Here is a 12,709-nt window from a genome sequence, read left to right as displayed (position 1 = left end):
AAAATGACTCTCTTTGGGGCCAGGGCTCAAACTAATGGGCTGCACTGGAACATTCAGTAATGAAATAAATTAATAAAATTTAAATGTTTAGTCTCCTTTCTATTTTTATCATTTTATTTATTTATTTATTTTTCCCCCAAAGCCCCAGTGGATAGTTGTGTGTCATAGCTGCACATCCTTCTAGTTGCTGTATGTGGGACGCGGCCTCAGCATGGCCGGAGAAGCGGTGCGTCGGTGTACGCCCAGGATCCGAACCCGGGCTGCCAGCAGTGGAGCGCACGCACCTAACCGCTAAGCCACGGGGCTGGCCGTAATCTACTTTCTATTTTTATTAAAGGTTGCTTAAGTAAATTTGACAGCAAAACACGTATAATGGTAGATATCATAGATTCTCTTCTATTCCATCTCCAGATCAATTAAATGAAAATATTCAGGAATAATAAACTCAATATTGTGAACAAGAGAACAAAGAAATGTGTCCAGATATATTTATTAATTCAGAAATAAAATTTAATGACTTTTAATTTTGTTTTTACTAGTATAAACTAGGTTACCCGTCCATACTTCTGAACAATCCTACAGATATCCTATTTTTATAAAAGCTCAAAGAAAATGTTTGATCAGGTATAGATTTATTACACTGTACTTTAGTCCAACCTCTACAGTAAGCAAAAATACAAAACCACAGTCATGTTTACAAAGTAAAAATTGTACAATAGCCCTGTATACTAAAATATTATCAATAATGCAGTTTCTGAGAATAAAAATATCAGCTGGCTGATTTTGCCGTTATGATGTATATTAATATTTCTTCTAGCATGACAATGCCACTAGAAAAAGTTCACCATCCTTTCAATATCTTTTCATTCCCAGTCTGCATTACTACTAGTAGTAGTAATTGGCAAATTTCATTTTAATGGCAGGTGGGAATTTAGTGCAAAGAGCAAAGAATCATTTTGATGAGCTATTTGATCATAAAACATGCAATATTGAATTTTCAATTAATAAACTATTTCTATCATTCAGTAAAGATTATTGGCATAATCCTGAGAACTTTTTTCACTTGATTAAAAGAATTTCTTACCATTAAATTGGCTACGGTATGCAAGAGGTCCAATAACTCTGCCAAGGGCGTGGCAACCACCTCACCAGCATGCGCAGTCCATACATTAATGGCTACCCTGATTAAGCTGCAACACAACACTTAACACACTTCTAAAGACTGTCTCAACAGAGCCTCTGACACCTCCTCACTAGCTAACCAGACATGGGTCGTCACTGCTCGGCTTCACTTCTCCTTCCAGCAGCAAAGTCATCACAACCTTTGTCAAGTAGCTGCATGTTCCTCTTTTCCCAGTGGGGGAGTGTTGTAAAAGGAAGTCATGTCATCCTACAAAGGAAAACAGTAAGCAAGTTGCTGGATTTTTTTGTTTGTAAAGAGTGGACAAGTAAAATCAGTGTCAGCCTAGGGGGAAAAATAAATTCACAGCAAGATTTCCTCATAGAAAATATGAGCTTCTTGAGCTTTTCTTTCATTTTCCTGAGGCATCTTCTCAGCATATAAAACAAAGACAGTCATTTTTAGTATTCTCCTCTTTGCTGATAATTTTTTTTTTTTCGTGAGGAAGATCAGCCCTGAGCTAACATCTATTGCCAATCCTCCTCCTTCCCCCCGCCCCCCGCCGCCAAAGCCCCAGCAGATAGTCGTATGTCATAGTTGCACATCCTTCTAGTTGCTGTATGTGGGACGCGGCCTCAGCATGGCCGGAGAAGCAGTGCGTCGGTGCGCGCCCGGGATCCAAACCCGGGCCGCCAGCAGTGGAGTGAACGCACTGTAACCGCTAAGCCACGGGACCAGCCTGTCTTTGCTGATAATTTTTATTTACTTAGGGACCCTTTACAGATGAGCATAAAATATTAAACAGAGAGCCTGGAAGGGACTACGTTAGGTAGTACACAGCACCAATGTAGCCTGTTACGTATTCCTTTCCTCCCTAGAATTTAATTTTATAGCCTTCTGGAATCTATGGCTTCTCTCTGGTAAAACACATTTTAACTGCTAACTATATAAAGGAAATTTATCTCTTCCTAGATTTCTTTTTATTCAAAACTTTATAGTTGAATTGGCTAGTAATTAACTAAAAAGAATAATTCTTCAATAAGTCAGACTTTGCCCTGCCCCTCAAGAACTCTATTTTGCACTCTGTAAATCTATTTTATAGTTAAATGGTAAGAGACTAGGGATATTTTGAAGAATTGAGACAAAGAAAAAATTCTACAAAAAGCTATTTTCTCTACTTACTTGTTTTTCAATTTCCTTTAGTCGACTCGCATCTTTCTGAAACTCATGAAAGGCTTCTTTCACCAGTTTGTCCAGATCTACTTTGTCTTGAAACTCTAGCTCAGGGCTTCTTTCCAGTACAATGGATACAACCATCAGTAACCAGAAGAGACAAACGTTGAAAGCAAATTATATGAACCATATGAGCCAGGACATGTTTCCATTCTTTATTCAGACTGATAGATGATCCTCGTATTCCATAGTGTGTTCTCTACAATAGTAGACTTCAGGATCAGCTATGGATGGAATCTTCCTCATCTTGCAAATTAGTAGCATAAGTTCTGCTTGGAAACTGCACTTTTTCATTGTGTGTATCCCAGCAGCTGTACAGAAGTGCTTTTAGTCACTTAAATAAAACTAATAACTTAGAAAAATGACTTCCCTACTCCTATCTATAGTACATAGTTGCCCTATTCACCCAAAGTGTCTGAACTCTTCCTGGCCTTTGGGCATTAATCCTTGTTGGCAAGACACCAAAAACCAGTGTCCAGTAGAGCAGAGGCTGCCCCAGAAGAGGTGGCAAGCAACAAGCCAGGGAAGGAAGGTCAGTACAGTGGAGACTCTGGATTCAGGCTCACGATCAAATGACGTGGAGCCCAGCACCCCAAAATGGGTATAATCTGTGACATCATAGTAGTTTCTCAGGAGATGGTTGTGCTTTAAAAAATACACTTAACTCTGATCTCTTTACGACATGAGTACTAATTGGTCTGTATAAACTATCTTAGTTTAATGCATCATCCTAGTGTCTGGCTATCCCATACATTTACCCTAAGTTGCAACAACGTTCATTTTAGGTGACAAACTGTTATATGCAAACATTGTGTCTGAGTATACAATGCTTGGTAAAGACTTTCTGATGATGATTATGGCTCCTACTTTGTACATGGAACAGGAACAAGACCTCATAATTCCAATTTGGGAATCTCCTTGACTGTACTTTATCGAAATGCTTCCAACAGAACCTGAAAGAACTAAAGGTAACAGTTTCAGAAAAATCCAAGAGTCACAATGTGGGATACCTTGGAGCAGGGCTTTAGCCAGGAGAATACAAAGTTTTGCTCTAGTTCTAAAGGAAAATTTCTTCCACAAAGGGAATGACCTCATTTTGGTCAACAAGAAGAACTTCTATGTCCACTCTAGGTCCCAGATGCTGGGCACTAGACACCAAAAGGCTAAAAGCACAAGGAAGGCATTCACCTTTCTACTAACCCTATCTCTTCCTGACCCCCGTCTCTGCCTCACTCCCACATGTTATGAAACGGATTGGCTGATACTGTTTCCAAATCCTGGCATCTCAGAGATAAAGCTGACACTCATTCAGCTCTGACTGAAATCCAGACATGCTGGGTTTCAGATGGTGCCACATCTAGTTCAGCAGGCACTGAGAGCTTCTGCATCTATGGCACATTACCCACCCTCAAGAAAAACAAAGTCTGATGGAGACATTCTCAGAGAAAGACAAAGTGAAGATGAGCTATATGTTAAGTCCATTCATTTGGGGGATTCTCTATGCATTTGGTATAATGTTTTAAAATGCCAAAGGGGCACGTGCAAGCACGTGTGTGTATCTTATCATGTAACTTTATATAGAGCAATGACGATACAGCACAAAATTATGTGTCTTCTCTGTTCACAGAGAGATGTTTGGACAGACGTCCCTCAAAAGATCAACAGTGCAGATTTACTGCTAGTGGGTGTGGAGAGATTTTTTTGCTTTCTCTTCTACAATTTTCTGAACTACTAAAACCTTCTACAATAGTCATGCATTATTTATGTAAACAGAAAAAAGATTAGAATAAAACATAGAAAAAGGTCACTTCCTCTCTGTTACGGTGTTGTTGATGCACTTGCTGCTGAGGGGCGAGTGTGGAGCTGGAGCAGCTGGACAGACAGCCGTTCCACCCTGGAGGATGTGAGATGCTGGAACTGCTCGTGTCCTTGATGTGGGTCAAGGACAGACGTCTTCTCCAGGACTCAACTGGAGGAGAGTCGGGTTAGGTGAGGAGGGGAATTTCTGCTCTTTCCTTTATACTAGCTTTCAGGGAGCAGACAGAAAGCACTTCTTCAGCATCTGAATTTCTAAATACAAACCTCCACAACGATCTGTCTGTACTTCGGCTGGTCAATATTTCCCAACATGTCTTCCACCAGGAGGGAGAAATTCATCTCATACATGGTCATATCCGACAGGGTTGGTTGCTGAAAAAAATAACTCAACATTAACATGCTGCACGGTTATACTCTGCTTCCCACTTAAAGGAATTTCATTTTCTAATCAATAAACTTTTTCAGTTTCTAGAAAACCTTACAGAGCATTTGCAGCTATATGCATGGATTTTATATATGTCAAACTACTGAAGCCAACCAGCTGACTATTGTGATAAATTCAACCTCCTGTTTTTAGTAGTGATCTTCACTATACTAATGTTTTTCAGAGAAAGGGGCTATATTAGAAAGCCACTTCAATACACAAAGGGAAGAGCCAAAAATGGAGACAACTAAGAGAGTACATGTTGCTTTCAGAATTAACACAAGAAGTTATGCTTGCTGTCACTTTAGCATGTAAGTCATTTGCTATTGAATTTACATCATTTCTGTGGCAGGTCCTTTCTGAACTGGCAGCATTAAAATGCATACAAATAAGCAAAAACAACATTATGTGAAGAAATGGCAAGTAAACACAGAAAAAAGCAAAACGAAGGGTGGATAACCCTCAAAGAATGGAAGAGAAGGCTTGAAATGTGAGGCTTGTGTGGTGGAAAGCAGATGGAGTCACCAGGATTATTACCAGAGATGCAGAGGCGATGAGTCATGCCTATTTGGTTTTACCACAATGATGATTTACAGTGAACTTAATCATAGCCTCAGAACACTGTGTATCTACTTACTATTCAAAATGGGACCCAGCAGGAACATCCCTTTTCAATCAAATGACAGCAAAGTTAATCTGCCTGGTATAATAATGCCTCAGCCCTATATTCAATATTGTCCATCTACTGTATTCTATATTCAATACAATCCAACATATGCTAATATGGGGAAAATGAAGCCCAGCTGCTGAACACAGTAATTATAATTATTTAGATGTCCAGCAACGGGATTAATGGGGTTACAGAATGAAATAAGGACTCTTTCATGCTTTCACATCAATTTCCTTTTAACATATCTCATTTGAAAAGTCAACCTAGTTACTATGCAACTATGATAGTTAAACCTAGAGAAGAGACATCAAGCTTGCCCTAGTTCCCACCCTCAGAAAAGACTCAGGGTGGACAGTGTGGTGCAGAAGTTCAGAGAAAAGGCTCAGAAGTCAAATGGTGGGCCGGCCCTGTGGCTTGGTGGTTAAGTGCACGCGCTGCGATGCTGGCGGCCCGGGTTCGGATCCCGGGTGCGCATCGAGGCACCACTTCTCCGTCCATCCTGAGGCCGAGTCCCACATACAGCAACTAGAAAGATGTGCAGCTACGACACACAACTATCCACTGGGGCTTTGGGGGGAAAAATAAAATAAATAAAATCTTTAAAAAAAAAAAAAAAGAAGTCAAATGGCTGGCGGGGGCAGGGGGGGCACGCTCGGGGTCAGCTACTCCTAGGTGTGTGACCTTGGGAAAATCACCTAGCTGTGCTTCAGTTTCCTCATCTGTCAAACAGGAATAATAAAGTCCCTACCTCAAAATTGTTGTGAGGATTAAAGGAGCACCTGGAAAAGCACCTGGCCCATAAAAATACTTAACACATATTGTTGTTGTTAGCAAAGAGAGGATACCAAATGGAAGCGGCCCAGGCAATCAGACAATTAAATGAAAATCTGGTAGGGCCTACAGGGGGCTGGGAAAGAAGCTAACAAAAGGTTGCCCTAGTCTACTGTATGCAGAAGCAGCAGGACTTGAACCACGGAGGCCCGTTCTCTGCTGGCAGGAAACAGTGCTGCCCCGACAATGGTCACGGAGCCTCTAGGACAGGGCTGGAGCACCTACACGGGCAACCAAAGAGACCCACTCACAGTTTGTGAGCAGTATAAAGAACACTTTCAAAAAGTTCTTATTCCTTTTTTTGAATAAACAATAGATTCACAAAGTTCAAAATTTGAAAAGTTAAAAGGGTTTTCAATGAAAAGCTCACCCTGCCCCCCAGACCACACTTCCTTGTCCCAATTTCTTGTGGGTCCTTCCAGAAACACTCCATGTACATATAAACAAAATGAGTATGGGTGTGTGTATTTAAGAATACTTTGTTTGTATAAAGACCTTCAGCAAAAATAATTTTGTTGATGTTTCAACACTAGAGACAAATACAATACTCCATTTCCAAAAGGCCTAATTATTGATGTTTGTGTATAAGCAGAATGATTTAGATGTCAGGATTAAATAAAATAATCAAATCAAAGAAGCAGGTTAGTTTATATAACTTGGGAAACCATCTGAAGGAGGGAGCACTAATTCAGTTGGACGAAAGAGAAGTTACATTTCAAGTAAAATAAGTGATTGTCTAATGACCTAAAAAGTTACTGCATTTTTCACATTCAGTGCAATTCATAAGTAGTATGAATCCTTATCCACAGCATCACTAAGTCACCTTGCTTCTTAGGCCTGATTTATTTCCGTCGTTTGAATATCTATTTTACTGTCTGTGAGGTCCCCAGCACTGGCCCACTAGCACTTGGCGGTGAAGGAATACTACCATTCATGGTAACGCCAATATAAGAAACCCCAAATTCACTAATAAGTAAACAAAAGAAGGACAGCTTGCTTGGAAAAAGGTTTGGCCATGTGGTTCCTTTAAACAGAGAGCTTCCTTGAAATATCTGAATGTAATAATCCAAAAAATTTTTGATCAAATACAACTTTTAAGTAAAATACCCATTTGGTAAAGCAAGCCTTTGTATAGAGGGACATTAAAATTGGAAAATAAAAGTAACTGAGATTGGGAAAAAATATTTCCAAGCCAATTGATTAGCGTTCTTATTTTCTAGTATTTCCTCCTTCAGGTATCTGGACACTCCTTCTTTAAACACTCTTAGAAAATGGAATAAGCAGAAAGGTTATTTGCAACGCGGAGGGGAAGAATTCTCTCCTCCCTTAGGTCCCTTTGGAAGTCCTTTCACTGAAGGAAACACGGTAAGGCTGTACCTGTGGCAAATGCTTCCCAGCTACGATGATGTCATTGGGTGTGCGCTCCAGGATCTGCCACACTCGGTCATAGAACCCAGGGGGAGTTCTATTCAAAGACCCATCGATCTGACGCCTGTTCATCCAACATCTGTAGACCAAAAGAACATGGCTCATAGTTGAAAAAGAAGCTTGTTCTGGTAGAAAGCAGGGCTTTCAATACGGATTAATTGTTCCAACAGGGTGAGCAATAAAAGCCAAAATTCATCAATGATGCATATCTACCATGTGTTACAGAAATTACTAAATATTTCATCACGAAAACAGAGCTTGCAGGAAAGGAAAAATCCCCGAGGTTTTAAAAACTGTAATAGGCAAACGTTATTCTCTAGTAACCTGTAAGACTGCTCACTATGTGATGAAACGCCTTTCTAACACACAAAGCAGCTCCATCTAAAATCACAGGAGCAGCCAACTCCAAAGTAAGTTGACGGGGTTCTTCCATACAATAAAACGTAAGCTCTGTGGAGGCGTGGGCATCATCACATAGGCTGATCCTCCTCTACACCTCTCCCAGAAAGGTGCTTAATAAACATTTGATAAGTGAATGAATGCTCAAAAGAGCACTACGTATCTACTGAAATTACCTTACAGCAGTCCCCTCTTATCTGTGGAGGATACGTTCCAAGACCCCCCAGTGGAGGCCTGAAACCAGATAGCACTGAACCCTGTACATACTATGTTTTTTCCTAGACATACGCACTTATGGTAAAGTTTAATTTATAAATCAGGCACAGGAAGAGACTAACAACAATAACTGATCATGAAATAGAACAATCACAACAACGTACTGTAAGAAACTGTCAGCATCACTGCTCTTCAGCTTTGGGGCCGTTATGAAGGTAAACAAGAATTACTGGAATATGAGCCCTGTGATATTTATGAACTGTTTATTTCTGGAATTTTCCATTTAATGTTTTTGGACCTCGGTTGAACATGGTAACTGAAACCATAAAAAGCAAAACTATGGATAAGGGGGGACTACTGCATTTTAAACTTTATATTTTAATTTTAAACCTTATATTTAGTTTTCTATTTAAATATGGTCAAAGCACCAACGCTAAAAAATCAGCTACAAAATCTTTCAAGTCATAATAATCAGAACGTGATAAGCCAAAATTCTAGATCTCTTATTTTATCAATTAAGTATTAAATCTTAAAGATCTAATACTTACTTCATTCACAAACTGCTAAAGATGTAGAATTTGCATAATTTGAAAAGAACACACAAATGACATAGTAGTATATTCTTCCAAAAGCTGAAGGTAGGAACAAATACACATTTTTTTTATACTTGGTATTAAAACAGGCAGCAGAGTGAAATGTGTCATCAACCACAAAGTAGACATGTCGTGACCAACAATATTTCTAGGTATGAAAATAGCTATGCAGGATACAGTAAACAAAAAAAGAAAGTTTTTTCCTTTTTTTAAAGTGAGGTAACATTGTTTTTTTAACCGGGTAACATTATATGTTTCGGGTGTACAACATTGTAATTCAACCTCTGTATATACTACAGTGTGCCCACTACCAAAAGTCTAGATTCCATCCATCACCATACAATTGACCCCCTTTAGCTATTTTACCCTCCTCCCACTCCTCTTCCCTTCTGGTAACTACCAACCTGTCCTCTGTATCTATGTGTTTGTTTTTGTTTTGTTTGTTCATTTGTTTGTTTTTTTATACTCCACATATGAGTGAGATCATATAGTATTTTTCTCCTCCTGACTTGTATCACTCAGCATAACAGTGTCAAAGTCTATCCACACTGTTGCAAAGGGCAAGACTTCATCTTTTTTCTATGGCTGAATAGTATTCCATTGTATACATACATACCCCACATTTTCTTTATCCATTTGATTGTCCCTGAGGTTACTTCTTATAATTAATATATTAATAATTCCTATTGCCTACTTAGGTTGTTTCCACCTGGCTATTGTAAATAGTGCTGCAATGAACATAGGGTTGCATATATCTTTTCAAATTAGTGTCTTCATATTCTTTAGATAAATACTCAGAAGTGGAATAAGACATATCAAAATCTATGGGATGCAGCAAAAGTGGTACAAAGAAAGAAGTTTACAGTGAGACAGGCCCATCTCAAGAAAAAAGAAAAATCTCCAACAGCCTAACATCATACCTAAAGGAACTAGAAAAAGAAGAACAAATGAAGCTCAAAGTCAGTAGGAGAAAGGAAATAATAAAAATCAGATTGGAAATAAATGAAATAGACACTAAAAAACAACAGAAAAAAAATCAATGAAACTAAGAGCTATCTCTTTGTAAAAAATTAACAACCCTTGAAAAAACCAACAACCTTTTGAAAAAAACAACCCTTTGAAAAAAAATTAACAACTCTTTAGCTAGACACACTAAGACAAAAAGAGAGAAGGCTCAAATAAATAAAATTAGAAATGAAAGAGAAGAAATTACAACGAATAAGACAGAAATACAAAGGATTATAAGAGATTACTCTGAAAAGCTATAAGCCAACAAATTGGAAAACCTAGAAGAAATGGATAAATTCTTAGAATCATACAACCTTCCAAAACTGAATCAAGAAGAAATAGAGAATCTGAATAGACTGATCCCTAGTAAAGATATTGAAACAGTAATCAAAAACCTCCCAAAAACAAAAGTCCAGGACGAGATGGCTTCTCTGGTGAATTCTAGCAAACATTCAAAGAAGATTAAATACCTATTTTTCAAACTCTTCCAAAAATTGAAGAGGAGGGGACACTACCTAACTCATTTTATGAGGCCTACATCACCCTGATTCCAAAATCAGACAAGGACAATACAAAAAAAGAAAATTACAGGCCAATATCACTGATGAACATAGACGCAAAAATCCTCAACAAAATATTAGCAAACTGAATACAACAATACATTAAAAGGATCATACACAATGATCAAGTGGGATTTATTCCAGCGATGGAGGAATGGTTCGACATCTGTAAATCAATCAACATGATACACCACATTAACAAAATGAAGAATAAAAATCATATGATCATCTCAACAGATGCAGAGAAAGTATCTGACAAGATCCAACATCCATTTATGATAAAAACTCTAAAAAAAATGGGTATAGAATAGGCACATACCTCAGAAAAAGACATTTTTGTTCTTGTGAAAGAGGACCAATGACGTTTTAACACTACATGAGAGAGAGCAGCATCTTTTCTGGATGTACAGTTTCTTCGGTAGACCCAGACTCTCGTGGCTGGGTTCAGTGCTATGCTAAAGAGAAGAAGTCCAAAGGTGTACGGGTTCCTTGGTGATGTTTTACTTTGAATAATGGGTGTGCAAACCAAATACCCTACACTCTGCATTTGATCTTTTTTCCTATTCCCTTCAAAAGATGTTTTCAGAGTTCTATGAAGTCATGGTTAATCCTATAAAAGGGAGATGTTTGCTTAGAACAACATAAAAAATAGAAATGTGTGAATACTCATAATGGAGGTAGAGAATTATTTTAGAAGACCTCTCTTTTATTTTTATTTTTTGGCTTTTTATTTTGAAAAATTTTAGACTTACAGAAATGTCAAAAAAATACCTCATAAAGTTCCTGCATACTCTTTACTCAGCTTCCTCTGCTTTTGTCATCTTACAGAACCAATAGTAACTATTGAAACCAGGAAATGAACGTTGACACAATATTAATCTATGGACCTTAGTCAGATTTTTCCAATTTTACCACTAATGTCCTAGTTTTGGTCCCGAATCCAATCTAGTACCCTGCACTGAAGTTAGTTTCCCTGTCTCCTTAGGCTCCTCTAATCTGTGACAGTTCCTCAATCTTTTTTTTTTTTTTTTTTGCTATTTTTCCTTTTGCAACCAGAAAGCATCTTGAGTGGAAATACTTGGAAATTGTGCAAATTTTTCATTTCTCATCATACTTCCACCCACTAGATTTAGCATCCATTGACGCTTTTTGCCTGCAACAATTATTACTGTTGTATTTGTCTAATGGAGATTTTTTATTATCACCATTGCATCTACACTTATTAATTAAAATTCTACTGTAAGGAGAGTCCCTTCTCTCCCATTTATCCATTTATATCAGCATGGACTCATGGATATTCATTCTATGGGTTATAATCCAATGTTATCGTTATTTAGTTTTCTGCTCAAATTGTCCCAGCTTTGACCATTGAGCCTCCTTCAAGTTGTCTCCAGTATCCTTCTAACACAACTCTGTAGTTTTTTGCAGCACTTTCTTACTTTCTGGTACCGTAAGATACTCCAGGCTCATCTTGTATTTTTCCTGCCCCAGCTCTGGAATCAACCATTTTCCAAGGAATGCTGGTTCCTTTTATTAGAAAATGGTATTTAGAAATCAATATCTGGGCACTAGGTTTGCTCATTGCTGTTGGGGTTTCATTGCTTCTAGGTCCTCTCAGTGGATAGAGCTAGGCAAGATATGGATGTACACTCATATATACATAGACATCCACATTTATTTATGTATCTTTCCATGTAAAAACCATGAATCCACACGGATATTTCCAATTCCAATCCAACACCACACAATAGTCTAGCCTTTCCCTTTTCCTTATTTATAAATACATTCTCCGACAAGGAGAAATCTGTCTCTCATTACCCACAATGTATTTACTTATTTATTCAATCTTAGTGTAAATATATATATATATATATAAAGCAATTTCAGAATTGCTAATACCTACCTCTGTGAAAAAAATTGTTAACTAGAGTAGAGTATTTGTGTGTACTTCTTTTTTTCTTTAGCATTACAGTATCCAGTTGATGTCTTCCAAAGGTATTCTGGTTAATTCTTTTCTTCCCCATCCCCTTCAGTGTGAGACTACAACTCATTTGTAATACGGTTAGGTTCATTTGTTACTGTTTGTATTCTACTTTGGTTTCCTTCCACATCTGGATTAATTTTAATTAATTATTTATGTTTTTTGGTATATAAAACATTACCATAGTTTAGCAGTCAGAGCTATACTAAAAGCTATACTCAGCGATAGTATACTGTAAGCTCTCCTGCTCAATCTTATTGCCCTGTACCTATTTCTCCATTCTTTTCACCCTGTTCTCACCCACCCCCTGAAGGTAACCAATCTTATTAGTTTCTGATTTATCCTTCCTATAGTTCTTTGGCACAAATGAGCAGATATCCCTTTCTTTCTTACATGAAGAGTAGTACACTATAGATTTTTTGTACTTT

The 12,709-nt window shown here is 38.0% G+C and overlaps 1 protein-coding gene across 4 annotated transcripts; it reads right to left on the bottom strand.

Moving 5' to 3' along the window:
• Window positions 1-465: 465 nt before the first annotated feature.
• On the bottom strand, window positions 466-11,789 carry LOC147911216 (phosphorylase b kinase regulatory subunit beta-like). 4 transcript variants are annotated; one of them, XM_087428418.1, is made up of 5 exons: window positions 10,620-11,789; window positions 7,474-7,603; window positions 4,436-4,543; window positions 2,303-4,322; window positions 466-1,390 (listed from the first exon to the last, which is right to left on the bottom strand). In XM_087428418.1, exons 2-4 carry the CDS (start codon window positions 7,594-7,596, stop codon window positions 4,293-4,295), a joined length of 261 nt encoding a protein of 86 aa, XP_087284544.1. In that variant the 5' UTR covers window positions 7,597-7,603; window positions 10,620-11,789; the 3' UTR covers window positions 466-1,390; window positions 2,303-4,292. The 4 variants fall into 4 exon arrangements, with proteins under 4 accessions (XP_087284544.1, XP_087284541.1, XP_087284542.1 ...); XM_087428415.1 differs by lacking the exon at window positions 10,620-11,789 and adding an exon at window positions 8,688-8,912; XM_087428416.1 differs by lacking the exon at window positions 10,620-11,789 and adding an exon at window positions 8,688-8,911 and having other exon boundaries at window positions 2,303-2,664.
• Window positions 11,790-12,709: the final 920 nt, after the last annotated feature.

The sequence above is a fragment of the Ceratotherium simum genome, unplaced genomic scaffold (assembly GCF_057802395.1).
Source record: "Ceratotherium simum simum isolate JZ-2026a unplaced genomic scaffold, ASM5780239v1 HiC_scaffold_46, whole genome shotgun sequence".
Lineage (NCBI taxonomy): Eukaryota > Metazoa > Chordata > Mammalia > Perissodactyla > Rhinocerotidae > Ceratotherium > Ceratotherium simum.
The sequence above is the reverse complement of the archived record's forward strand: the minus strand, read 5'-3'. Positions and strand labels throughout refer to the sequence as shown.

Excerpts from the sequence above, each read along its gene's own strand:
- LOC147911216 (XM_087428415.1), bottom strand. Across the intron at positions 4,544-7,473 it reads CTGGGAAGCATTTGCCACAG|CAACCAACCCTGTCGGATAT; the intron begins GTACAGCCTTAC and ends TATTTTTTTCAG. Across the intron at positions 4,323-4,435 it reads ACAGACAGATCGTTGTGGAG|TTGAGTCCTGGAGAAGACGT; the intron begins GTTTGTATTTAG and ends ACTCTCCTCCAG.